Source organism: Tiliqua scincoides, chromosome 2 (genome assembly GCF_035046505.1).
Source record: "Tiliqua scincoides isolate rTilSci1 chromosome 2, rTilSci1.hap2, whole genome shotgun sequence".
NCBI classification, from domain to species: Eukaryota; Metazoa; Chordata; class Lepidosauria; order Squamata; family Scincidae; genus Tiliqua; species Tiliqua scincoides.
Genome location: NC_089822.1, coordinates 184,734,078 through 184,761,900, shown reverse-complemented (window position 1 = coordinate 184,761,900; position 27,823 = coordinate 184,734,078). Strand labels below are relative to the sequence as shown.

General features: G+C 43.7%; 1 protein-coding gene across 2 annotated transcripts in view; it reads left to right on the top strand.

Moving 5' to 3' along the window:
• The window catches only part of PDLIM4 (PDZ and LIM domain 4), an 87,361-nt gene extending 76,367 nt beyond the window's left edge, over window positions 1–10,994 (top strand). Inside the window, exons 4-7 of one of the 2 annotated variants that reach the window (XM_066615999.1) lie at window positions 2,530–2,708; window positions 5,590–5,747; window positions 9,407–9,527; window positions 10,176–10,994. In XM_066615999.1, coding sequence (XP_066472096.1) covers window positions 2,530–2,708; window positions 5,590–5,747; window positions 9,407–9,527; window positions 10,176–10,380 — 663 coding nt within the window. In that variant the 3' untranslated portion in view covers window positions 10,381–10,994. Of the gene's footprint in view, window positions 1–2,529; window positions 2,709–5,586; window positions 5,748–9,406; window positions 9,528–10,175 lie in introns of both variants that reach the window. The other variant, XM_066615998.1, reaches the window with a different exon arrangement.
• Window positions 10,995–27,823: the final 16,829 nt, after the last annotated feature.

The window sequence follows — 27,823 nt, the reverse complement described above, 5'->3', positions numbered from 1 at the left end:
GCCCCTCTCCGTGACTGTTGCCCCTCCTCCCTCCGGAGTGCCTGGCACTGGCAGGGCTGCTGGAAGCAGCCCAATTGTTGCGCACAGGTGCTGTTGCCTGCAAGTTGTTGCTCCCTCAGCCACGTTGTTGCCCCCACCCACCCTGTAGCCCTGTGTACCTGCTACCCCCTGCACCCCCCTAGCTTTGCTACTGCACTCTATTACTTATTTCACTCTTGCACTCTTACTTGAAGTAAGACAGTGCTTCAAAAAGCAAGTAAGGCAACTGAACAATATCAATTTTGCTGGATTAAATGAACACTTTTGGATACCAGATTGGATCATGTCTGCTGTGGGAAACATTCTTTTTGAGGTCCGTAGTGGTGCTTTGGAAGACTCTCGGGACTCTTGCACAAAGACTTGCTTTTCCATGTTCAAAGTGATCCACAGAATGACCTTCTGTGGTTGTCAGGCCATGAATAACTGGGGAAACCACCCCTTGTAAAAGAACTAGTCATATTGTCATTTCATTTTAGATAAATATTTCAAAAACTGCACAATACTTGAGCAAGACCCCAAAAGAATTTTAAAATGTTTGTGTGTGTGTGTGTGTGTGTGTGTGTCAGTGAAATTTTATGCCCTCTGGAAAGCACTCATGCAAAAATTACAGTTTTATGAAAGAATTCAGTGTAGATTTCAGTGTAGAAATAATTGTGTTTAGTAATAAATGGTTTACAAAAAGCCTAAAACTAAAGCTATCAATGGAGAATATGATTTGCTATATTATTTTTAAAACACTTGGTTCCAGTTTAAGGTCATTTTAAGGTTAAAAATGGAACCACTGTTTTAAAGAGAGCTATGTGGGATATGGTTAAGAAGCAAAAAAGTAAGTTGGTAGGCATTTTAAGGGTCAAGTTAGTTTTCTCCATCATGAAGGATTCTCAGACTATTGTTTTTTGGGGTGAGGGAATGGAAGTTATTTAGGCTTCAGAAATACACACAATTGTGCAGTCTGTATTTGTGCTGTGTCCACTAAAAGAAAATGCTCAGAGACGCAACCACTGCATTCTGTGTGCTACTGCTAATGAAATATTGTTTTTTAAAACTCAAGTCATCCACCAAATTTTAATTGTAAACACAAATACCCAAACCACTGTAACAATTTCCATTCTCTGCTCTCTTTTGTGTTTTCCCAACATGTCTTAAGAATTTTGTGTAGCTCTCAGACCATTTAGGACTATTCTGTGGGCTTGACTACTTGTGGGTAAACTCTAGACTAATTCATAAAATCTGGGAAAGAATCAGAATTCTAGCCCATAGTCTATGGAAACTGGATGCTTAAGTGAATGGGCTGATTTTTTTTTTTTTTATGTTATACATGACAAAGTGTGGGCCACTGTAGAGAAAGACAGGGATGAAAGAGAGCAAATGTGATGGAAGACAGTGCTGTCTCTGACCAGAAGATGTATTTTGGCTACAGTACTCTTTTTCTCTTGCCTGTGAGTACTCCATGTTAAGCAGGGGAGGGGAGAGCAGGAGGCCTGTCCCATCAAGATAAGCTGCAGAATACAGCAAGGTGGCACAGCCACCTGATGAGCCACCGTCTTTTTCCCTGCTTGCCCTTGCATAGCACAACAATTTGAACATGATTGGGGGGGCCAGGTGTGAGGCAGCAGCTTCTGTCCTCTGTGGAAGCTTCTAGTTGCTGCTGCTACTGAGCTATAGAGAGAAAAGTGTGCCTGAATAATTGGCCTCAGAAGGCAAGTTGGGAGGAAGAATGAGGGGGGACTGGGAAATTTAGGGGAACGGGAATGGAAGGGAAGAAAGAAATTTGAAGAACTTCAACATCTACTAGTCTCTCTGCTAGTCTAGATGATATTGCACCATACAATACCCTTCCAATATATTAAGACAGTTCTCAAGACAGATATTATGGTATCGCACAATATTAACAAAGGCTGCAATCATATATGCGCATTCCTGGGGGTAAGCCCCACTGAACAGAGTGGGACTTACTGTTGAGGAGACATGCAGAGGATTGCCCTGTTACTCTTTCCTTCATTTGCCTGGTGTCCTGTATTTATCTAAAGAATTTATCTCAGTTTTTAGATTGAAAACCTCACAAAACAGCTCACAAAGTTGAGTACGCAACAGCAACAAAAACTACAACACAGTGCTTTGAGTCTATGAGTTTCCCAGTGTTCATGATACCCATTTCTTCCAGTCTGCGTCTGTTCTCATGGATCCAGGACCAAGACAAAACTTGAATATTTATTTCAGGCAAAGCCCAACCAAGTACAGCAGAGTACAGTCTTAACTAAAAATTTAACAGCTGAGATTCTACAAGACTTATCTATAGGCCTCAGACCTGCATTTCATTTTTACTGGCAAATATCTCTCTGCAGACTGCACTGTATTAAAGAGGCATAGTTACCAGTTGAGAATCTACAAACAATACACTACTATACGCGTGACATTTAGCAGAAGACTCTGCTTGATGTTGGCGACCATGAGATATTTTCCCAGGCATCTGTTTTTTCTGTATTTTAGGATAATGGGCCAGTTCCAAACAGAAGGACAACAACTTTCTCACCTGGAGGAAGTCCAACAGACAACAAACAGATACCAAATTTGCCGTACAGTAATCCGACACGACTATATACAAACAACAATGCAGATCCCAGTTTGCCATCACAGTTGAGTGGCCTCCACATCACATCTTCCCAAAGGTATGATATAAATCAGATGGGTTTTCCTCACAGAAGACATTAAGAGCCCTCTTACACCTGCTGGACTGGACAGTGGGATTTTGAACTATAGGGAATACCAGTAAGTTGGCTAAAAATGGTGTTGAAGAAAAGGAGGGGAGTCAAATACCTGTGTATTTCAAGGGGCTGCCCTTGACAACTGGTCAGAAACTGTGCTGTTACAGAATAATGCAAGCAAATTGCTGATGGGCCAAACAGGGGACTTTGCAGGATTCTACAGAAACTACACTGGCATTCCATCTATTTCCCAGGCTAATTCACACTGCTGGTTGTTATGAGTTTTAAACCAGCAATATTCTTATATAGCTGATTATCTAAAGTTTGAACTCTCAATACCTTAGGATTGCCTTCTGCCATAACAGTCTACCTGCTTGTTAAAATTTTTAGGGGATGAGGCTCAGCTGGTGCATGCATAAGATAGAGCCATCTCCTTGATAGCTCCCTGATATGAAACTCCCTGCCCCAGAAAGAGCAGGAGGCCCTTCTCTCTTTGCATTTTAACCAGGTGCTCAAGAGGCACTTATTCCTGTGCTTTTCAGATGTGATGCTAGGCTATCCTGTCCCAGCTGCTGCTGGAGTATTGCATCTTTGTGTCTCTGGAGTATTTTAAATTGATGAATCTCTTTTTATTGTGAATTGTTTTCATAGTCTTTGTGAGCTGCCTTGGGGCTATTTAGTGAAAGTCTGAATAAAAATAAATGAATGAATAAAAGAAGTATTAAGTTAAACCATAGTTTAAAACTACTTGAATGAACACAGACTTCAAATTCCCTCTTTCCCCTCCTCCTTTCTCACACACTAAACAAGGAGAGTGAATGTTTCTGCTTTCAGTGTACAGAACTCCCTATTATGTACAAACTCAAGGAACTATAATCTTTTAACTGGTTGGTTGGCAACCTTCAGTCTCAAAAGACTATAGTATAAGCCTACAGCACCCGGTATTCCCAGGCGGTCTCCCATCCAAGTACTAACCAGGCCTGACCCTGCTTAGCTTCCAAGATCAGACTAATTACAGTTAAAATAAATCAGGATGTCAAACCACTGTTTGATCCTGGTTTGGTGTCATGTCTGAACTGTCCCAGTGTCTATTACTACCCAGTGCTTTCCTCAGATTGTGCTGCCAGAGCCCTGGGAATGCAGGACACATTCTGGCAGAGTGAAAACCGGGCTACTGTTTTGTGTTGCTCGGCTCTACCACAAAGGGTGAGCAGCACCCCATGCACAGCAGCAGCTGGTGTGTGAGGAGGCTGGTGGGTGGATTGGAGGAGGATCAGGGCAGAGAGGGGGATTATTGGGGATTGGGACCTCAGGAGGCATTGTTGGGGAAGGGCAGAGGGTTCTTATCAATGGCAATAGCTATGCCTTCCACCCACTCTTGTCACACCCCCTTGGGTGCACTCAGATTTGCAACAGCCATATTGCTGGTGCAGTTCTAAGTAGACTCATCATGGACCATAGCACGGCAGAGCAGGTGAGTAAAAAGGCCTTTAACTTACCTCTCTATTGTGTCATGGTCCCAGCCAGCCTGCAGAATACAGTGTAGGCCATGTCAAAGCCACTGCACCCCAAAGGATAGGGTGGGGACCAGGCAGCCCAATCCTAACCTGCCCTGGAGTTGGGGCCGGCTGTGGCACAACTTGGGGCAAGGGGAATTAATTCCCATCAACGTGGCAGCGGGCCGAATGGAGCTATTCAGATCTGCGCCATCTAAACTGGTGATCTGATCAGCCCAGTGCTAGGCCGGGCCACCTGGGAGGGGGGTGCCAGATCCTGATCCTAAGTGCCAGATCCTGATCCCAGCTTTCCTCCTGGACCTGGTCCTCCCACTGGCCCACCCTCCCCCTGCCGTGGAATGCCCCTGACATGTCTTCCCCCCACCATCCTTAGATCCCTGCACAGGCGGCCTGCCACCAGCACAAATTTACCTTAAGCTGGTGCCATGGAGGCCAGATTCTGTCTCCAAAAGTGCACCAGCCTGCTGACTCCTGTGGTGGCAAACAAATGCCTTACAGCACTTTTGTGACACCTCCAGGCTGGCACAAGGGGCTTGTGACGGCTTGAGTGGCCCTTTGGATTGGGCCCTTAATTCCATATTGTGTAAAACAGCACAAAAACAAAGATCTTGAACAAAATGTGAAAAATGTTTCCACCTTGATGTACAGAAAATTTAGATGTGGGGGTCTTAGGACTTATATGGGCCAGTGTTTGTGCCTAATGTTTTATTACTGTTTAAACCTTAAGGCTTTTTCTTTAAAAAAAAAAATGATAGTTGATATTTCAAAAAATGTGGAATAATCCAGAAGAAAATGTGGTTGTGCAGCAGTATTTAAGATAAAGTACAACCGTTGTTGTTTGGCAACAGCAAATAACGTCCCAAATGCCAGATACTTTTCAATGGTTGAATGTCTTCCAAGTGCCTCAGTAATTTAATTTAATGCATTTTTACAAAAATACGATCCATGTGTGGCACAGTAATTTGGAATGAATTGCAGCAGCTGCCCTCTCTGCCATGCACATAGTTGCTGGTCAGTCTTAAGCTCTGTTTCACAATGGCTGGCAAGCAGGGTGAAGAGTTTGTCTTTTTAAATTTGTGCCATTACATTGCCTTTGGGCAGAAAAACCTGGTTCAGGAAAAACAGGTATTCTTAATTGACACCCCATTAAAATAAACATAGGCTTTGTTGGATTAACTGTAATTTTCAAACTTTGTGGCGCACAGAAACACTAGGGAATCTTGTTAAGAAAAAACTTCAGAGTTCACAAGGGGCCATCTGATTGACTTTTGACTCCATTCCTCTCTGACATGCAATGGTTAGCTGACCTCTCTTTTGTTTTTAAGTAGTGCTGACACTGTAAGGTCTTTGCCAAGAAACAGGAATGGCATTGATATGGACTCAGATGTGTACAAAATGCTACAGGATTATGAAAGGCCTGTTTCAGAACCTAAGCAGTCAGGCTCCTTCCGATACCTCCAGGGTATGCTAGAAGCTGGAGAAAATGGTAAGGCACACAATATTCCCAATTTTCTTAATTTTGTTTTTAAAAGCTGCATCTTTTCTGACAATTCTGAGTGACTTAAAATTAAAAGACCGTATGATTCAACAGCATTTGGCGTTAAAACTAAATACTCTGCAATAACTGGTGAGATTGTTCTTTTTTCTGAGAAGAAAGAATTCACATCTGCTGAGCATGGACCAGGAAGTTCCAAGTACACTTTTTGGTGGACTAACCTGCAAAACCCAGAGTGGCCTGGACAGGCAGCAGCTACACACCTCCATGGGACTAACTTAGTGTTCCCTGTGCTACATTGAGATGTACATTGTTAAAAGCCCTCTCCTTTAGTAGCCATTCAACAGTGATAGGTTCTTATCTTGCTGGCATACCACCTTACATACTGCAATCATTACAGTAGGAAAATGTCCAGGGGGGATGGTTCCCATGTCTCCATTTCACTGGCCAGCTATTGTCTCAAGCTAACAGTCCCCATAGCTATTTTCATTTTTTTTTAATGTGGCAAAGTTGCAAGCAACTTCATGTTATCTGCAGTTTAGACCAGAAGGGGTGAGAGTCAAGGGTAATAGGAATGAGTGCAAAACTAGGAGCAAACAGAGGATGTCCGCAGATGTGCACTTTGCTGTTCAGTTGCCCTTTCCATACTGCTTGTGTCCTGCCAAACTAGCTCTATAAAAAGAGTTTCTAAAGAAGTTCCTGCAAATAAGATATGAAACTCATGGTGGGAGGACAGCTTTTTTATACCGTGGTGGTGGTGCCATAGGCAGTGTTTGTGCTTAAGTGGTCCCTTTTAAAGTATTAATTTTCTTAGATCGGTTTCCATTTCTGATCCTTCAAAACTAACCCTCCATTCATCTATTCAGTCTAGCACAAAAAGGGATGTAAGAAGCGCCCATGCACAATTCAAAGATCAGGGCTGGGCTTCCTACAAAACAAAAAACCTCCTTATTTAAGATGAAATTGTACTGATGACAAAAGGTTACTAATTTTTTTTTATTTCTAAGAAGCTCTAGTTTTTCTTTTTAATGATCAGCCACCCACTGTGTCTCTAATAAGAAAAGTTTCCTGCAGAGAATCTGACAGGATTTGTAAGAAAATATAAAAGTTACCTCGGTCAGTGCCCCTCAGAAATGAAAGATGAGCCCTCAAACCACAAAGCAGAGAAAATAATTTTTAGAGTTGTTTAGTCTTACTTACAAAATTATGTAGCTATCTAGTTAAGGGACATAAATTTGTGGTGAGGACACGGGCATGCAGCCACAGAGGGGGAAAACAGTAAGTGCTGCAGTGAATTCAGCCTGGCTTTAACATTTTGCTTTCTCTAACTCAGTGATTCTCAAACTCCCCTTCCTGTGCTGGACTCTGGAAGGTGCAGGGAATCCCATGGAGGCCACTGCAGGACTCCCCTCACCTCAGAACAATCAAAAAATGTGATGACAACCCACTTCCAGTTTTGTGATCATGACCCAGAAGTGGGGATTGCATCGCTGCCTTCCCCACTTCCCTGCCCCTTAAAGAGCCAGGGACAGTGCTTCTCAGGCTGGTGGACCATAACCCAGCAGTTTGAGAACCATTGCTCTAACAAGAAAATTTTTTTAGATTGACTGCCATTTTGAAGCCATTGTCTTTGGAGCGTCTACAGCACTATCATATCTTTTCCCCGCCCCCCCACCGGTGCAACTGTGCTGAAAAGGTGTGCACTGATCAGCTGGGGGGGGGGAGCAGGAGGCTTGAGAAGGGAAAGGGGTTTTAAATCCCCTTACCCACCCAGAAGCCTCCTGCTGTGCTCCATCTATCGCCAAGAATGCTATCAGCTATGCTGTTGACAGCAACTTGTGGAATCCCAGCACTCATCTTTGACATAATCACTGAACACCAGGCTGGATAGCTGCTGCTTGTTGCAGATCTGCAGAGCCTGTCTTGTTGCTGCAGCTCACTAATGGGCATAGGGACTTTCGGGGGAAGAGGAGGTGCAGCTTCTGTGAGTGGTGGCATCCAGCCATAGAACACACACAGCTTTACAATAATCCATGAGGGGTCAATTGAAAATAAAAATATAATGAATAATGTTGTTAACAAACAGTATGTCGAATCATTGGTGCTTCAGAAGATGCCCAAAAGACACATGTGCTTTTGGAGGAACAATGAACTGTCAAATCAGGTCATGGGCACTTGTGTGAATATGTTTGTGAGCATGGCAGTATGCACTACTGTCCCTCTGTAACCTTAAACAACTTTATTTTCCTTTTTTTCTGATTGCTTCTGAGATACATATTATAGAAGAAAGTCTAACACCAAGAGAAGAGTCAGCTTCCTACATACTTTCTTGCTTTCATTACAGACACGTAAAGATCTTCATGAATCATGACTTATAATAAAACAAATACATGTCCCAAGTAGTAAAAGTGCACTTTAGCATTGTTATTGCCGATCTTTATTTCCCTTGTGCAGCAACATGTTTTAAGCTTTTTTCCATTTGGATGGTCACAGAAAAATATGCTAAATATATAAAAATCTGACTAACTAGGTAACCATGTGTTCTTCTATGGTTTTGCTAATCTGCCTCTTTCTTCTTCCTTTTCTTAGAATTCCACAATTTAGAGCTTTCCAAAAGTTTAACTTCTACGTTTATCTTTACGCACCAGAATTACTTCACGTGACACATGTGAACAGTTGTGTCATGTGGTCATGTGAACTTTTATTATTCTTGTATTCATATCTATTACCATTTTCAAAGTAATTACTGCAATAGAGCAAGGGGTCTCCAAACCCCGGCCCGGGGGCCAGATGTGGCCCACAGAGAGCCTCTATCTGGCGTGCAGCCAGCCTCTGATTCCCTGAGAGCCTCTGGCCCAGTTGACCAAACACAACTGGAGTTGTGCTTGTGGGGTGGGGCAATGGGGGTCCATTTAAATTGGGCTGTGTTGGTGCTTGGAGAAATCCTGGACATTTGACCCCACTCACAGCCCAATCCTATGCATGTCTACTCAAAAGTAAGTCCCATTAGAGTTAATGGGGCTTACTCCTAGGAAAGTGTGGGTAGGATTGGGCTGCTATTCATTTATTCATTCATCTAAGTCCCATCTCTAACGTATTTATTTAAATTTTATATTTAATTTTTTTTCCACCCCTCAATCTGTGCCAGATATTTGGTGCGACCCTTCAGCCGAAAAGTTTAGAGACCCCTGACATAGAGTCTACTTACCTAGTGTTTCTATCATCACACTTATAACTTCATCGTAACCATGTTTACTCCAAAATAAGTTCCATTGGTCTCCAGGGAATTTACTTCCAGGTTCATACGCTTAGGACTTTAGCCTTAGAACTTTCCATGGCAAGGGAGGGGGGAAGTCCTAGCTTTCTCTGGCTGTGTGTATGATTTTAATGATGGTGTTTGTTTTGAATTTTGTATATTGCTAGCCACCTTGGATCCATCAGAAGAAGTGTAGTGTATTCATTTTTTTAATTAAATAAGTTCATGTGACAGGGTTATTCCATGATGAGTCACTTTGTCAATCTACCTCTGCCTGCATTGTTCCATGTAAGAATAAAATACAGTACTTCTTGATGTTAAAAGTTTGCAAACTGGAAGTATTCCCTATGAATTAAAAAGATAACTCCAAAATGCTGTCTTAAATTTCTGGCAGGTGAAAAACATGACAGACTGACTAGTCCTAGACATGTTAAATCTCCAGTATCTAAACTGGGTGGAGCCCTGTCTGGCTTACAGATGCTTCCTGAGTGCACCAGATGTGGCAATGGGATTGTGTAAGTACATGAATCCCCAAGAGCCTACATGTTTAATTTACTCTTTGGTAAAATTAAACAGTGAACCTATTATCTGCTTCACTGTAAATCTCATCTTAATGTATACCATAAGGCTGTGTTACATGTAAAGTGGAAATATAAGACTAGGGTGGCATTTGTGATGCATGTTTCACGGGATTTTAATACCAGTAAATGTTATTGCCTTGATTCAAAGCTCCCTGATTGCTCCAAAGCATATACAGAGCTCTAAACGAGAAAGACTTTCCCTATTTTCTTCTGTGTCAGGGTGTGTCCCATGCACAAAATTTTATTTCCAGGCATTAAAGTACATGGAACAGCTCTGGCTGAGCTGCAGAGTGTACTGTGCAGCCCTATAGAGCTTTTGCTATTTCTTGCTCAAAATAAAGAGGGGTACATAACACAATATCAGGAGAGGGGGCATGTTTTTCACCAGTTTTAAGTGACATTCTCCCAAACTTCTTAAGGCAGGTTTTGCAGTGCAAGAGAAGGGATGATGTATGAATGTGGGGAGGCTGGCTATAGTGTTCCTTTTCATGGGACTTGCAGAAGACAAACCACCCAGCTGCAACAACTATCAGTAGTGTAATACATTTCAAGTTCTAATCTTAGTTTCCTTCTCTCTGACAGTGGCACCATCGTGAAAGCCCGTGACAAGCTCTACCATCCAGAATGTTTCATGTGTGACGACTGCGGCCTTAACTTAAAGCAAAGGGGCTACTTCTTCATTGAAGAACAGCTGTATTGTGAAACACATGCCAAGGAAAGGGTTAAGCCCCCAGAAGGATATGACGTGGTTGCTGTTTATCCCAATGCTAAAGTCGAACTTGTCTAAATAGATACTCTTATTTCCCAGAAAGGTCAAGAGGTGGCACACCCACCCACAGGCACAGTCTCTGTTTTAAAGTATGGCTGTAATCAACTCCGATTACTGGAGTCTCAGTAAAATGCCTTTTCAGAGATAAAATAGTTTACACTTGGGATCTCAAGGCGATAGTGCTGAAAGGCTCTGAAAAGGGTCTCCCTGTCCCCTTAAAAAAATCTGAAAAGGATTTGACACTTTGCTTTTGGGTTGCTGTGTTTTATTTTTTTTTTACTGCAGATAGCTTATGTTGTAGCCCAATACAATATCTCTGTACATATGGATGCTTTTTAAAACTTTGTTTCATATAAAACCAGTATTCTCTTATGCTTTCTCATTTTAAAATATAAAGAAGACTGTTTAAAAACTCAAAAGAAATAAGGCACTTTAGGAAATGAAATTTTAATGCATTGCATTAAATTGACTTTTGTCCTTAATATAGGTATGCCATAAGTATTGCTTTGTGGCTTTCAAGGGGATATAAAATTGACACCATGTGTAATTAAAATTTTAAATATGTAGCTAGATAGAAGAATTTCTACAGTGGGAGTGAACAGTTAAAATGACTCCTTAGAATACAAGTAAAATTTCTGAACATAGTGGTTTTTACAATGTACTGTCTTTTTTGTTCCATTTATGTAGTGCACTTGGAAAAATATTGCCCTGCTTGAAATTTCCAAACACTACTGTGAATCCAATCTAAGAATACACGTCTACCCTTGTTATACACAAATTTTTTATACACGGATTTGACTTAAGACAAATGGCCCCTGCAAATGAGAAGAAATGTGCTGATCCCTGGAGAAGGGGAAAAATGCATCCCTTTAAAATCACATTTTTAAAAAACTGCTTTTCTTACTGTTGTAGAGAGACAGTCATGCAAGCGATTACACATATAATCTAATTATCCTCAGATTTTTTCACCCATGGAAAAATCCATGGATTTTTCTATCTCAACACAATGAGAAGGGCCCCTTAAATTTAAGCAAAACAGCTGTTTAACAATAGCCTCATTAATGCAAGAGAGGGCAGCTGGCTTACAATTCATCAAACATTCTCTCTCCAGGCACTTAGAATGGCTTCATTCTGAGACAAGAGACCCCTCCCTTCCCCCTGAGCACGTGAAAGAAACAAAATCACCCTATTGTTTTTTAAATAGATTTGCTTTAATGCGATTTTTGCCATCCAGGTGAGTTCTGGGAACAGAACCCTCACAAATAATGAGACTCAACCTGTAATAATGAATATTCTTGTCACCCTGTGTAGAGGTATATCAGTGATGGCAGCTAGAAATATCCACTGCCGACATGCTTGCTCTTCTGAAGAAAATACTCTTTAGACCCCTAGCAATTGACCCAAGTTGACAGACCCTAGTGTACAGGTTGGAGATGCTCACCAAGTGCCCAATCCTGAGCTTGTTGCATCAGCCTTACGCCAGTGCTGGTGTCGCAAACATGCCATAAGACATTCCTGCAACACTAAGCGGTAGGTCAGCCCTGAGCCCAGTGCCAGCCGCAAGCCAGTCGCATGCTGCCCGGAGCAAGGGAAGAGCTACAGGCAGCAGAGAGGTTTGTCGGAGAGGTTTGTCAAAAGTTCCCTTCCCCCCTATGCTGTTTCCATAGCACACTATACAGTATTTTGTTTTGTGATGCCATAGGTTGGGCTGCACTGTCAGAACACGTTCCAGCAGCCAGCCCAATCATAGCATTGGGCTGAGGAGCCTATTGTCCTCAGTCCCATTGACTGAAGTCCTTAACTAAATTTCAGATACAACCCAGTGTATCTGTAGCCTTGTGCAGCCTTTCCCTCTCTGTGAACAGGAATGTAGACTTCTCCAGCTGCCATTATTCCCTGGTGCTGACTAGGCCTGCCCTCCACTGACCTTGTGTTCAGCATTTGTCTGCAGCATCAAATGCCGCAACAGGAAGATGTCTCTGCAACTGGAACCCTAAAAGATTCCAGGAGGGTTGGCTAGGCTGGTGAATGGAGGTGCACCGGCCCGCAGAGACTGAATTCAGCTTGGCCGACGAAGGCTCTGGGGTGGGCAGGGAGGAGGCAGGACGGAGGCTTTCCAGAGCAAGGGGAGGGCATTCCCGGGGCAGGTGGGGGGTGGGAGGCGGGGCTAGGACCCAGCAGTTATGCTGGATCCCAACCCCGCTCCCTGAGCAGCATAGAGCAGCTTCAAGCCACTCCGCTCTCCTCTGATATGTTCTACCTCAGGAGGCGGCGCAAGTTCAAGGAGACCCATAGGACCTGCAGTGGTTTATCCGGGGGTGAGTTTCCCCTTACCTTTGGCTGAGCCACTTTACAGCCCTAAGCCTCCTGGCTGCTTGCCTGCTCCAGCACAAAATAGGATTGCGCTGTAAGAGAGCCAAGGTGGGATTAGCCATCATATCATCAGGGCAGGGGAAGCTGGAGGAGTAAACAAAAGGTTTATGTGAACCACTGATGTTCTCCAAGTGTGTGCTTACTATCTCACAGAATCAGGTATAACACAGAGTCCATTTTACATGATAACTTTCTTGAGTTATCATGGCCTCTCTTGCTGACATTCTGTGGTACTGAATCATCCAGGCACCCATGTTTCATTTTTATTTAATTTTACTTTGAACGAAGGGTTTTGCATTCCAGTCTTAAACGCATTACATAAAACTTCTTCCAGATTCAGTGAAGTTGGCTTAGAACTTTCAGCTTAGAAATTGGCTTAGAAGATTCAGTTTATGTACAGAACACCTAAATTCAGCCTAGGATGAAAAGAACAATTCCTTCCAGATATCTAGCCTCCAAACATGCTATCAGACCTCTAAATTCCATCAAGCTTTCCAGACTGTCATTTTGTAGCACAACAAGAGCGCATTCATTATTCATTTCTTGCATTTGAAATAGTTATGAACATGAATTGTCCATTTCTTAAGAGAAATCTTGTCACAAATCCTGATCAGCTACAGAGCTGGCAGAGGGAAAACTGCAGCTTCTGAACAAAGGAATAAGACTGAGACCTTACAGAAGGTACCATCTAAGCTCAGGTATTGACAAGCAGATGTGAGGTGCATTCTTCAGATGCTGAAATGCTCAGTGATCTTAGCATGCTCAGAAACTATCATTGCCCTGGACAGCCAAGGAGCTAAATCCTAAGTGGAAAAAATGAATATTTTATTTTTAAACTGCTGCAGTTTGGTAGAATGCTTATATTTATGTAACAGGTTATATTTATACATCCTTGGCCCCTAGGAAATGTGGCCATCATCTGATGTCTGCAGGCCACTGGCATGTTTAAGGTAGGATTGGCTTGCAACTAGCAGCTCAATGCTTTGCAGGATTGGGCTGCCAGCCTTAGCTCTTTGCGACAGTGGAAGAGACTTCTTCTGTTGCAAAACAGCCACTGACAGCACATGGAGCGCTCTGTCAGCAGCCATTTTGAGAAACACTGCCACAGGACTATATAATATGTGAGTGGATTTCTGTTTCAACTCAGTCTGTGGAATGCACTTTGAGAACTAAGAATCTGCAATTTTTACAAACTGATAGGTGCATTTATATTCAACAAGAGATGTGTTGGACACTTTCCCTTAAAGGTAACTGATAATTCACTTTTTCCAGCTTTACTATATACTTCAAAGGGTTCCCCCCCGCCATATTTCATTAGCAAGCTGATTAAAAAAGAGATTGTGACAGCTAGCAGATATTATGTAAAATTAACTGAAAACAACATCAGAGCTCTCATATAACAAGAGTCCATATAAGCTCTCATATAACAAGAGTCTCATATAACTAGTCCATAACAAGAGTCTCATATAACAAGAGTCCATATAAGCTCTCATATAACAAGAGTCTCATATAACTAGTCCATAACTAGTCCTAGTCCATAACTAGGATTGTGCCTCTAGGTTGCTTTCCTACTGTGTGCAAACAAACTTTCTCTGGTCTTTTGGGGAAGCCCCTTAGCACGTCTCATTGTCCCATAGCCTCCATCAGGATGATGGAAATAATGTGTTTTTATAGGAGTTGGTGGGAGGCCATTTCACTTGCAGGTCTTGCAATAACCCCATAAAAGCCACTAAAGACATGCCAGGTCTTGTTTTTTAATCAAATACAGTGATTCAATCACAAGTTTGTTTCTTTTTCATCAAAGTTTACTTCCCTCCTTCCCACTTGGAAAAATTCTTTCCTGCAGGAATTCACAGCATGGTCCCACCACACAATATAAGAAGCAAGCATATGTTTCTATCATATGTGCTGGCATTATTCAGACCTTGCTCATACTCCTCATTCTTCCATATGTTTATTATCTGTTTAAAAGCTACAAATGCCAATCAAATATATCTTGTTTTCATCATACATGTTCTCATTTCTCAAATATGTGCAGTATATGCATGCAAATGTAATAATAATCATATGGCTCCCTGACAGTAAATAGGAAACTCAGTCCCTCTGAGCAAAGAAGAGAAACTTGCAAGCAAATGAGTCCAACCATGTTTGGAGTGGAGAGTGAATTGCAAGCATCATGTAGCCAGCTTTTTCCCATATAATGCCGTGAGACCTACATTTTTTACATGTTCAACCATAGATCACTCTATAGTGCTTTTTGTCTCCTGTTCAACTTCATTTTGAAGGCCATTTTTCACCCTGCAGGTGTCTGCTATCGACCTCACATGTGCTGCAATGCACATCTTGGAAATTCATAAAGGGTTTCATTACGTCTGAGTCCTGAACATTATAAATCACATAACACTGTTCATGTAGGTATTCTTCAGTGGTCTTTTTCAGACATTGAACAATTAACAACACTAGCAAGGGAACAAAACATTCTTTGCCTCTCATCTGAAAGCAAGTTCTCAGCAGTGAAAATTCCCACAAATGTATCCTAGCTACATTTTTTTTTTCCATGAGTTGACAATTCATTGGATTTTCCCGAGGCACTTAAAGTAGAGCCACCTTGTACAATAACATCCTGTAGCAAATTGATTTTTGTCTGGATGCATTCCATTCCCCTAACAGAACTTGTAATAAATTACAGTACTAAAAAGATTTTCTGTTTTGCACATCTTTGCCAGTACACTCACTTTCTGATTAATCTAAATGGCTCCTTAGACTCAGTTAATAATATTGCAAGGCGTTTTCTAGGAGCGTGCATGGTGTTTAAATGTACTACCAGTTCCTCTATCTGATTTGGCAATTGCTTCATCAAGGCTACAGTAGCCTCCATGGTCTCTTTCTTGAGGACGTCTGCTTTTACATTCCTTCAAGGAGCATGTTGCCCTTGAATTTCAGTCTGTCTAGGCCTTGCCCCTATGATAATCCATTTTTTGCTCAGTTTTTAGCACACTGTAAATCTTACTGTGTAGACACAGTAAATCTTACTATGTAGACACCAAAATAAAACACAATATATGCACTTTATTAGACAAGAAGCACTCAGAATATTAAATGCTGCTTATGATCTACTGTAAATGTGTTTTTTTCTTTAACACTTAGTTAAAGAAAAATTTTTTTTTTTTCAGAATTCTGTCATCCTTTGCAGGCAGCTGTTTAGAAACACTGAATGAGTCAGTGGTCTTAAAGCCTGTTGCGTTCCTGATATCAATGCAGTTTCAAAGACCAAGAAGCACATGGGCATAAAGGCAAAACTATTCTTTAGCATAGAACTTTTTTGCTTCAGAGGCTGGAAAAAAAGTGATGTATATGGCAGCATAGCTAGGGACTGAACAAATATGAACAGCTGAGTAAGATAAAGACAATGTGCTAAACTTGATACGTTTCTGGAAACATCAGTATGAGCAACATAAAAAGTACTGTATATGGAATCTGAGGAACTCTGAGAGCCACCACATAATCAAAGAACCCAAAGTAAAATACTGTGATGTGCAGGCCCAGCCAGCGTAGCTTGTGCCAAACTGCTGAATCGCACCTCAAATTCTGCCACTCCCCCATTTTGCCACCCGCTTGCCTATAGTGACTGAATCCTTGTGCACTCTCTGAAAGTGCAAGGAACATGAGGAGAGCTGACCTCCTTTCCAGGCAGGTGACAGACTGAAGGGGTGGCAGGTGAGTGCAGGATATGGGGCACCCTCAACTTGCTGCCTGAGGGGATGTTTTCAATTAACCTCAAGTCTGGGCTGGCCCTGAAGCCCAGTTTTATGCATACAGTTATACTTGGGAGTAAGTCCCTTCATGGTCACTGACCCATGAAACATAGCCTCTGGCAACTGTACCTAGGACTGCAGCCTTAAACCGATTTAATTGAAAACATGCATCAGATTGTATATATTTACTTTGTTTTGCAGTCTTGGCCCTGCTCCTTCAGCAATAGCACTACTTCCCATCCTCCCATACTGAAGACAGCCTGGATACTGCAGGGTAACCATGGTGTTCCCTAACAACTTTTGTCTTAATAATATATTTTTAAAAAAGAACAAGGCTGGCTGAACTCTCCAGTACTCACTTTGTGCCGCAGGAGAGTGGTGCTGTGTCTAAGAAAAGAGTGGGGAAAATCTTGCAGAGTGCTTTGAAATGCAAATCACAGGAGAGGAGTAGGTCTGGTTCTTGAGGAACGGGTAACTAGCAGTAAGGAGATGTAACGAACACCTCCCGTTGCCAGGAAAAACAGGGAGGGGAAATAACTTCATAAAATTACAAACAAATCACTGTGGTTGATTATCTTATGAGATGTCATTGGTACTATCCAATAGGGCAACGTTTTACAAATGGAAAGTTAGAACCCATGAGGTCCCGCCAATTTCAGGTGAATTGCGTAGTACCTTGCTCAGCCACCACTGAAAATACAGTGCTGAAAATACAGGGGACAGAGCTGCTGGGCGGGATGGGCTCCCAGTGGGAGAGAGTCATCGTGTTTTGCCCTGAAGAGGTGGGAAGATGGGATACTGGAAAGGGCAGGAGGACTGTGTCGTTGGAGAAAGATCTAAGTTTGCATTCTGTTCTGACTTCCCAGCTGGTAAGTTTGAATTCCAAGTTATGCAAAATAACGGCATGAGTGCGCTATGTAATGGTACTGTTAGCTGATCGTGGCTTAGATGTGAAGCCTAAATTGATGATGTCGCTTTTGGTCATGACATCACTTCCAGGTTAATGACATCACTTCTGGCCTAGGGTGAATGGCAGCAGGGCGATTGCTGGCTCATGATGATGTAGATCACAATATGTAAAGGCAAAAGATCCCTTTATGGTATGGGGAAAAATAAATTCTGCTCCCCCTCTTTTTTTCTCCTCAAATATCTCCCCACTAAGTAGTAAACTTGCATTAGTAGGAGCTATGCTTATTACTGGAAGTGCCTTTTTTTCTAAGACAATATGGTGGGGGACAAATCCCATTGGGACCAATGCACATGGGGAGGGGAAGATTAGGTTCTATCTATTATGCCGCTTTCCCACAAAAATTCTCCCTCCTCCCCAAGTAAAAAAACCATCTATATGCCCTTAGAGCTGCTAGACTCTGCAAATAATAGGTCCTGGTGAGAATCCACCACTGTTTTATAAAGTTTTTTTTTTTTTTAAACAAACGCTTCTGGAAACGGACACATACATGTCTAGCTTAGAGCAGCCATGCCAGCTATTTGATGAAGTGGGTTCTGGCCCATCAAAGCTGATGCCACAACAAATTTGTTGGTCTTTTAGCCTCAAGGGAGTAGCACAGCCACTCCTTTGAAATTTGTATTGCTGTCATCTTTTCGGTGGGAAAATCTAAGTTCTGTTTGTACCAATGACTACCTTGGACACTAAAACACTGAGATATTCTTTTCAGAAAACAGGAGGCAAGCAACAGTTGACAATTAATTATGTGTGAGTTTTGTGCAATATCAGTCGCTAAACACATATTAAATAGCAACCACACACAGTAACATACCTAGAGGAGGGGGGAAATGATAAGTACTGCAGGCAACGCTTACACGGCCAAGGTGCCATGTACGGCCCCTCCCATTGGGCAATACTGCCTGGAATGGCTCTGACAGCAAGTGGGCGGAGTCGCTTACATGTACTGCGGCACCTGCAGTACTTACCATTTGGCCCCACCCCCAGCTGTGCTACTGACCACACATTGCTACGTGGTTTTAAAAGAAAAAAAATCTCAAAACCTTTGGAGTCATTTTCACACAGGACACTTAAAAGAATTGGAAGTTTTGCGTGAGGTTTGTGTCGTACTTATTGTTTGTGAATGCAGCAGGGAATGCAGAAGACGATACAGCTGTAGGCATTCTAGCCAGTGTAGGTTTTAGCATCACATTTTAGAACATGATGCGCAGCACATCAGCATCTGGTGAGAAAATACCCTTTGATTTAACAGGCTGTCTAATACAATAAGCTCTTGTTACAGACCCTGGCATAAATTCATAGTCTCCAGATAGCACCCGGCAGCTGGGAGCGGAGATGCCAAACTGGCCCCTTGCAGATTTTGCCATGCCAGGACTTCTTGCCAAGGCCTGGTAGAGGCTGGCAAGTTTGACCCACAGAAAGGCACCATCTTGCTTTGGACTCTTCTGCTGGGAACAAGCATGCTACTGTTTGCCTTGCTATGTTTTGGATTCGTTCCCTGATGTCACTTAGAAGAAGATCAGATGCACTTGGCACCCAGCTGCTACTGATGAGTTTGCCTCTGCAGCAGTTGCCGTGCTGCTCAGGCTTTACTTAGTGCATTTCCCCCAGAACTTCAGTGTCAGTGACATCAGAGGGTCATTTTGCACTTTCACCACCGCCCTGATCCCACCATTCTTCTCCAGTTTATTCTGGGTAAGTGATGACAGCAGTTCATTCAGCAGGGAGGTTTGTGTCCTAAAAAGAACTGGGCTCCTCAGAGGTCCTTCTTCTGCTTCTCATTTTGACCACAGAGTATGGTCACAGGCTCCTTCTCTGCCTGTTTACTGCTTCAATTATTTTTGACAATAGGCAAAGTGAACAATTTCCTAGGCCAGGCAGGATAAGAATGCCCAAAATAGAGGAGGACAGTGAAGGTCAGATGATATGCTACTTCTCATGCAAACTGCTGTTAATGAAATACAAAGTCTGAGGGGCAGGGAGTTTCAGCATGGATTGTGGCAGCAGCAGAATCAGAAGAGCACCTCTGAAAGAAATCATTTGTGGCCAATCTCATGACTGTGTCAATTACAGAGAGAGAGTATACTGGCCTGGAAATCCAGCATAGGTGGTGTCAGAGGTCTGTCAGGTCAGACAATGGGCAAGAGCCCCTGACACTTTGGGGACACTGCTGAAAATTTTGCCAGCACATTACTGGCCACATGAACAGGATGCATTGGGGGCTCCACTTCTGAATAGCGCTAGAGTCTGTACAATTGCTCTCTCTCTCTCACTCACACGCACATACACATACCCCAATATAACTTAGCTGTGTGCTAAAAGGGGATAGCATAGGGTTGAGCTGAAACTATTTCAGAGGCAGTGATGATTCCCACTGATGGGGCAAACAATAGCTCTCTTTACCCTGCTGCGCTTGTCAGCTTTCCAGTTGGGTGGCTGCTATTGGAGACAGAATTAGATGAAGGCTCAGAGTGATCTAGACAAGGCATTTCTTATTAGCTATTAGTGTTCCTATTTGTGCCTGCCGGGGTTCCTTTGCCACATCTGAAGCTGGGTCTCCCATGTGCATGGTGCTTGGTACCTACATAACACAGAAATAAAAACTGGGTTGGCCATTGGGTCCAGCTAGATGCTAGGTCAGTCACCCACATTGACTTCTCTGCTGCATTCCCCCTTGCACAGAACAAATTGCACTAATTAATATGAAGTTAATGAAACATGATGCTTTCAATATTCCACGTCACCCACCTTGATGCAACTCTAGTCGTACTGGAAACAGTGACTAGCTGAGTCAAAATGTGGACTGGGGTGGGCCACTCCTCTTAAAGCAATACTGAGGAGACAACAGATTTTGATAGTGAAACCCAAGGCCTGATCCAGAAAGTGATATGCACACAGAAGCCTGCTTTGGATGAGGACATTTGTTTTGGTTGGAATTAGAAAAGCATTGTTTGCGCAAAGCTTCAAAATATGCATTTCCACATCCATGCTCACCACAATGATGAACTAAGAAGGCCAGATGGGATCCGCTAGCTTCCGTTTCTCCCCCATGTTGCCATGACCAAAAGAAGCATTCCAAAAACCACAAACACCATCACTAAGTAGTGAGGGGCAGGACATTGTGCAGAGAAGCAGTTAGCAAGATAGGTGGTCCAAAGAATATGGACAAGAACAAATCATGCGAGATCACGCATAGCAAACAGCATCTGGAAACTGGAAATGCTGTTTTTTGTGCTTTCCTTAAGTTTTAGAAACATTTTTTGCACACCTGCCAGTCATTTAGCTGGAGTTTGGAAACTGCTAACAGTGTGTTGGAACAGAACGAGCCAAGCTAATGTGTTTCATCTCTCACCAATCTTCCAGATCCAATCACTAGGATCCAGCATAATTTATTATGCGTACATGACCTGGGCTTCTCCTTGCTACAAAGCCCCAGGTGGAAAGCATATGTGTTTATTCCATTTATACCAGACCCAGTTATTATGGGCTATACCCATTTTAAACTAAACCGGTAGTCATTTGTGGTACCCATAGAACATGACTACCATAATGATTGGATTGTCCCATCTATTGTCCATAGGCAAGATGAAGCACAAATATGTATTTAACATTCAAGAAATTACAAAGACTACTTACAATGGGATAGTAGTCTGCAAGGATTTCCTTTGAACTCGTAGATTACATATATGGTCACTGAAAGCCAAAGTATAGGTTATGTTATATGCATCATTTGACAGCACATGCATGATTCCCCCCCAGTCATAGGAGGCCAAATCAGGATAAGGTCAGGACTATGTGAGGAGAGCTTGCCCCACACCACAGTCTCTGTAGTTGTCCCTGCCGCTATTTCTCTGGGGAGAGAAACTCCTATTGGCAACAGCTCTGCCTCAGATCACCATGTCCAACAATAAAAGCCAGGTCTAAAGTGTGCCCCATTTGTGCGTTGGTGCGGTTATTGAGACAGACCCATGACTGTCATGGCAACCACGAAGCCTTGAACCGTACCCACCACAGGGTCCTCAATAGGAAGTCTCCCAGCACCAATAAGCAAAGAAACTCCAACACCAGTGCCAATGTCACCTCAGTCAGCTTGGACACAGGGACCATCAGGTAGCAGGGCAGGCAGTACACCAACAGAATCCCTACTCTGTCTCGACCATTAAAATGACACAGACCCACTCAAACCTCGAAAACTGCTGGATAGGGTACCGGTGAGGGGAATGTTCTCATGATTGGCCAGAGTGGATAACTTAGTGGATAAAGATCCAAAGCCTCCAGTCCAAGTCCAGTCTTCCCAGTCCAATCCTTCCTGTAGCAGACCACTGCAGCAGAATCTTCCTTCCTCTGTGTCAGAGTCCTCCAGCAGGGTCCTGGCAGTCCCCTTCTCCTGGTGTGTCCTGTAGGTCTGGGCCTTGCTCTTTTTGAAGCTGCCTTTTATCCTTGGATGTCCCATTATCCAAAATGCAGCTCAGCTGTGAGCTACCTTGTTAGCCCATGACCATTCAAAGTCCCATCAAGGTCAAATGAAGCTCAGGTGTCCATCAGAGTCTCCATTGGCCTTGATTGATTACAGCTGTGGAGCCAGCCCTGCCCTTCCCAGAGCTGTCAACTAGCTGTCAAAACATGGGAATAGCTGTCAACACCTCATCATCCACCTGATGATCTTCTGATCTTCCATTACAATGACCCACTCCCCCAGCTACCCCCAATCATGTCTCTATAAAGCCCACATGGTTGACTTGTTCACTGTAATACTGTGTTCAGTGCAGCTTTTTTCCAGGAAAGTATTACAGCAGTGGCTCCCAAACTTTTTTGACTGGCGGCTCCCTTGACTTGATGGTCAATGCATTGGCCACGCTCCCCATTTGGGCTACAGTCCTATACCTTGCAGAGGGCAGTGGATTTTTGTGAGGATTCCACGGTTTTCCTTGAGGATTTCTGTGGCTCCCCAGGGAAACATAGACCACAGTTTGGGAACTGCTGTATTATAGGATTGCAGCCTAAGGCATTCAATACACACTAAGGCACACTAAGGTCAAGGTCACAGTCAGTTGTGCAGAGAACTGAAGCGACCCTGGAGAAGCTAGCATCCTTCTGAAAAGAGCAGATCTCAGTTCCTCTGTTTTGGAACAGGAAGCAGCAGAAGTTGGAAGTAAGAATTAAAAAAAAATGAATTCATGGATGTGCCTTTTTTCACCTAGTATACCACTGATAGCCTGGTCCATCAGCCTCTACATTGACTTTGTCAAGCTGAAACTCTGATTATAGTGCAGAAGCGGTGACATAATCAGCCTGCTATCTGCAGATGTTGCTGGTTTTTCTGAAGAATATTTTCCTTCGACCACATCTGTAAAAATGTTTCTCAAAAAGCATGAAGTCACCCTCATTCAGTCACTGGAGCACATCATATATCCCAAACCAATCTTCTATGATAACATGTTCTAAATTTAAACCTGAAAGTCCAGCATTGCATGGAGAGGCTTTTTATTATTTGTCTCCCTGCTTCATAATCCACTCAGTTCCACTGGGAAGGCTCGGAAAGAAATACAAGAGGACAGGACTGATTGAGAGACCAAAGGAAAGGGGGCTTTAAAAATTAAGCCACTTTGTGTTTGAAGAGCATTCTTTTGTTTTCAGCTTAATAAGAACTTGGGCTTGTAATGATTGCAAAAATGGTTTCCATCTGGAGCACTTCTCAAAGGTATTGAGGGAGCTGCAGATTCACCTCAGTAAGATCAGCAGAGGCCCATCCATATAATCATCTGTTCTGCTCTTCTACATATAACCAATAACACAATTTCAACCTAGATTATTTTAGTCAATTTCTTGTATAATACATTAGTATGTTGTCATGCAGATAAGTCCAAAGCCTACACCAATGACAATGTTTTTCACCTGTATTCTGAAGTTAATGTTGTGCCCACAAAGAGCTATCAGTCAAAACTGTGAGAGGGTGGCCATGCTCTAGGCACCAGTAACAACCCAATCCTAAACTTTCCTAGCATAAGAACATCTTCTCTTTTAACCTCTATCTGATTTAATTCCTTGGTCAGGAGGGGCCGTTCGGGCAGCGGTATCTGCCTGAGGTCTTCTGCCGTGAAGACAGATGCGAACTCATTTAATTTCTCTGCCATCTCTAAGTCTCCTTTTATCTCACCTTTCCCTCCCTCACCATCCAGAGGGCCAACCGCTTCTCTGGCAGGTTTCCTGCTTCTAACATATTTGAAGAAGTTTTTATTATTCCCCTGAATGTTGCTGGCCATGTGTTCCTCATAGTCTCGCTTGGCCTCCCATATCACCTTCTTACATTTCTTTTGCCACAGTTTTTTTTTCTCCTCATTAGGACAAGACTTCCATTTACAGAAGGAAGCCTCCTTGGTCTTTATGTCTTCTCTAACTTGACTTGTTAGCCATGCGGGCACCCTCCTGAATTTAGTGGAGCCCTTCTTTCTTTGTGGTATACACCTCTGCTGGGCCTCTATTACTGTTGTTTTAAGCAGCCTCCATGGGGACTCTTTTTACCTTCCCTTTCAACCTCCTTCTAACCAGCCTCCTCATTTGAGGGAAGTCCACCTGTCGGAAGTCAAGGGTTTTTTGTGAGAGATTTGCCCAGTATCTCGGCTCCTCGGCTCCTGTCGACCTTCCCCCAGGGATCAGTTTAAAAGCTGCTCTGCCACCTTTTTAATGTTATGTGCCAGCAGTCTGGTTCCATTCTGGTTCAAGTGAAGCCCGTCCCTCTTGTACAGGCCCCGCTTGTCCCAAAACGTTCCCCAGTGCCTAACGAATCTAACCCCTCCTCCCTACTCCACCGTCTCATTCACGCATTGAGACCCCTGATTGCCTGCCTAGCTGGCCCTGCATGTGGAACAGGTAGCACTTCAGAGAACGCTACCTTTGAGGTCCTGGCTTTCAGCTTCCTATCTAATCTAATTTGGCCTCCAGGACCTCCTGGCTACACTTGCCCACATCATTGGTGCCGACATGCATCACAACCGCTTCCTCCTCCCCAGCACTGTCTACCAGCCTGTCTAGACGAGAAGTGATGTCCGCAACCTTCGCACCAGGCAGGTAAGTCACCATGCGGTCCTCACATCCTTTGCAAACCCCCCTCTCTATGTTTCTAATAATCAAATCCCCCACTACAAGAAGCCCCCGAACCCCCTCCCGCTAGGGAGTATCCTGAGTGCATTCAGATACGGGACCGTCCCCTGGAGAAGGAGTCCCCCCTAGGGGATTGTTTCCCTCCTCTCCAGGATGACGTCCTCCAGCCCAAGACTTCCCACCCAGGCAGCTGAGCAGCTGCATGCCTGAGGTTGGGACGAAGCCTGATAGTCCCCGGAAGTCTCCCCATGGTCCTTCTCCGCCTGCCTCTGCTTCTCCAGGTTGGCCACCACCACCACCACCAACAACAGTATTTATATACCGCTTTTCAACAAAAAGTTCACAAAGCGGTTTACAGAGAAAATCAAATATCTAATGGCTCCCTGTCCCAAAAGGGCTCACAATCTAAAAAGATGCAACACCAGCAGACAGCCACTAGAAAAGACACTGCTGGGGTGAGGTGGGCCAGTTACTCTCCCCCTGCTAAATAAAAGAGGAGCACCCACTTGAAAAAGCGCCTCTTAACCAGTTAGCAGGGGTTAGCAGTTAGCAGTTAGCACCAAGGCTTCAAGGGAGCGGACACATTCCCCGAGACCCTGGAGCTCCTTGCACCAAGGACACACCCATGACTTATGCCCCAGAGGCATATAGTCATACATGCGGCACTCGATGCAAAACACTGGATAGCCCCCACCCTGCTGCTGGCTGTCTGACGGCATAGCTTTTTTGTTTTGTTTTTATTTAGGGGTACTTAAAAAACCCCACACTGGTTTGCTGCCCTCTTCTCAAGGGAAGAGAAGGGTGGCGTCTGGGGCCCTGGCTTCCTCTCGCTGCTGCTGAACTCGCCCAGATGCTAAACTCGCAGTGCCTTACCTGGCACTTCATTCCCAGAGGCACTGGGTGCCCCAGAGGCCACGTGCTCTTCTGTAGAGAGGCTCACACAGTAGCAGGCACTAGCTTTATACCCCTAGCTAGCTCCTCCTCCCTCCCTCCTTGCTGATTGAAAGGGTGGCCGTTCTTCCCAGGTGAGATTACAAAAGCTCAGGAAGACAAAAGGCTGCTGATGGGCTTAATCCACTCTGCAGGCCCCTGAATGGGTTCCTTGGATTAGCCTAATGGGGCTCTTATCACCTCCTAAAGGTCAACGACTATGCTACATTGTCCTGTCTGGTTGGGAACTGGCCCTTCCTAGGTTCTTACCCTCCTAATTCAGTTCTCTTAGGCTGGACTGTTTTTTAACTTCAAGTTAGTTTTTATTTGAGTTTATTTATTTATTGCTCTCACCTAGATCCTGTGTCCCAATTTACTGAACTGTTTAGATTATGTTCTAACTTAGATTAAGTTTAACTTGGGTTAAGTATAGGGTTAATTTAAAACAAAGTAGAAAAACTTGCTTTCCACTTTATCCTCCTCTGTTTCATTTATTTTTCCAAGTGCCTGACCCTTGGGCTCTTACTCATGAGTAGGACTCTACTGCTGCTCAGAGTAGACCTATGTACACACCTATGTATTTATTTTTATTGCCCTCACCTAGCTCCTGTGCCCCAACTCGCTGGACCTTAGCTTCCCTCCCTTAGGTTAGATTAGGTGCTAGCTTAGGTAAAGCTAAATTTCAATGTTGATTTAAGGTTGATTTAAAGTTAGAAGACATGGAGTTAGAAAGACAAAGAGTTAGAAAGAGTAGACTTACCTTCTCCTTCTCTTCCTCCTCCTCTCCTTCTCCAAAACTCAGAGGTCCACTTGCCTTCTCCTCACCCAGATGCTAAACTCGCGGTGCCTTACCTGGCACTTTGTTCCCAGAGGCACTTGGTGTCCCAGAGGCCACGCACGCTTCTCCCAGGGCTCTAGGGAGATGAAATAGCTTCCGCTCAATCCAGTGAGGCAATAAGGCTACCAGAGGTCTCCTTGAGGGAAGGTACAAATGTTCCCTTACTCTGTACTGACCTAGAGCACGCCCAATAGGTCTTCTTGAAACTGCACCCACAGATCCACGTGGGTGCAGAACCGAGGAAACCCGTGTTGGGTCTCCTGGCTTGGGAGGGGAGATTGGATAAGGTGGCAGAGTCTGCCGTCATCTCCACCCCGCCCAGGCCGTATCCTTCCCTCCCTCCATCCAGTTCCTCCTGACTACGAAAACCCATAGCAGCAGGCCTATGGCGACACTCACTGCCATACTTGACCTCCCTGCACTAAGGTGCAGTGGCCGCTGGAGCTGTGTCAGCACTGGTGGCACAGTGCTACCAGTGGCAGCAAGTGTTTTACTGCACTTTTGCAACAGTCGGCGATAGCAGTATATCATCCGTGCTATCATCAATAGGATTAGGCCCTAAAACTCTTTCAGGGGCTAAGTGTTAACAAAGGCACTTTGGATGACCACATAACGGTGGCTATATATACTTTGTGTCTTTCTTCTAAATTATCTAAATTATACACAGATGCACTGACCTCGGTTCCAACCCAAACTTGGCTCCACGATGACTGCGAATACTTTCAGCTATGTGGACACCGTCCATATGACATATTCCATTGCTGTCATTGCTGTCAACAATGTCTTGACAAAACTTATAAGAATAGAATCGTTGGAAAGAATTACATAAATAATGGATTACCTGTCCCATTATGAGCATCCACCAATGGAGAATTTCTGCTCCACTTCCTGCTGTTCTCATAAAATCATAGCGTTGGAAGGGACCTAACAGGTCATCTAGTCCAACCCCTGCCTATAGCAGGAAATCCTCCAAGACCATCTCCAACAGATGCTTGTCGATCCTCTTCTTGAAGATCTCCAGTGAGGGAGAGTCCTCCACTTACCTCGGCAATCTGTTCCACTGTCGAACCACCCTTACCATCAGGAATTTTTTCTTGGTATCTAATTGGAATCTCTTCTCTTGTAGTTTGTACCAGTTGGATCTAGTTCTGTTCTCAAAGGCAGCTGAGAACAAATTTGTTCCTTCTTCCAAATGACAGCCCTTCAGGTACTTGAAGAGAGCTATCATACTCCCCTCTCAGTCTTGTCTTCTCCAGGCTGAACATAGCAAGTTCCTTCAACCTTTTTCTTGTAGGGCTTGTTCTCCAGCCTTCTGATCATTCTCATCGCCCTCCTCCAAAACCACTCCAGTTTGGCTGCATGTTTCTTAAAGTGAGGTGCCCAGTTCTCCAGGTGAGGTCTAACCAATGCAGAGTAAAGTGGAACCACCTCTTCTTGCAACTTGGAAGCTGTGGTTCTCCTAATGCAGACTAAAATTGCATTCGCCTTCTTTGCAGCTGC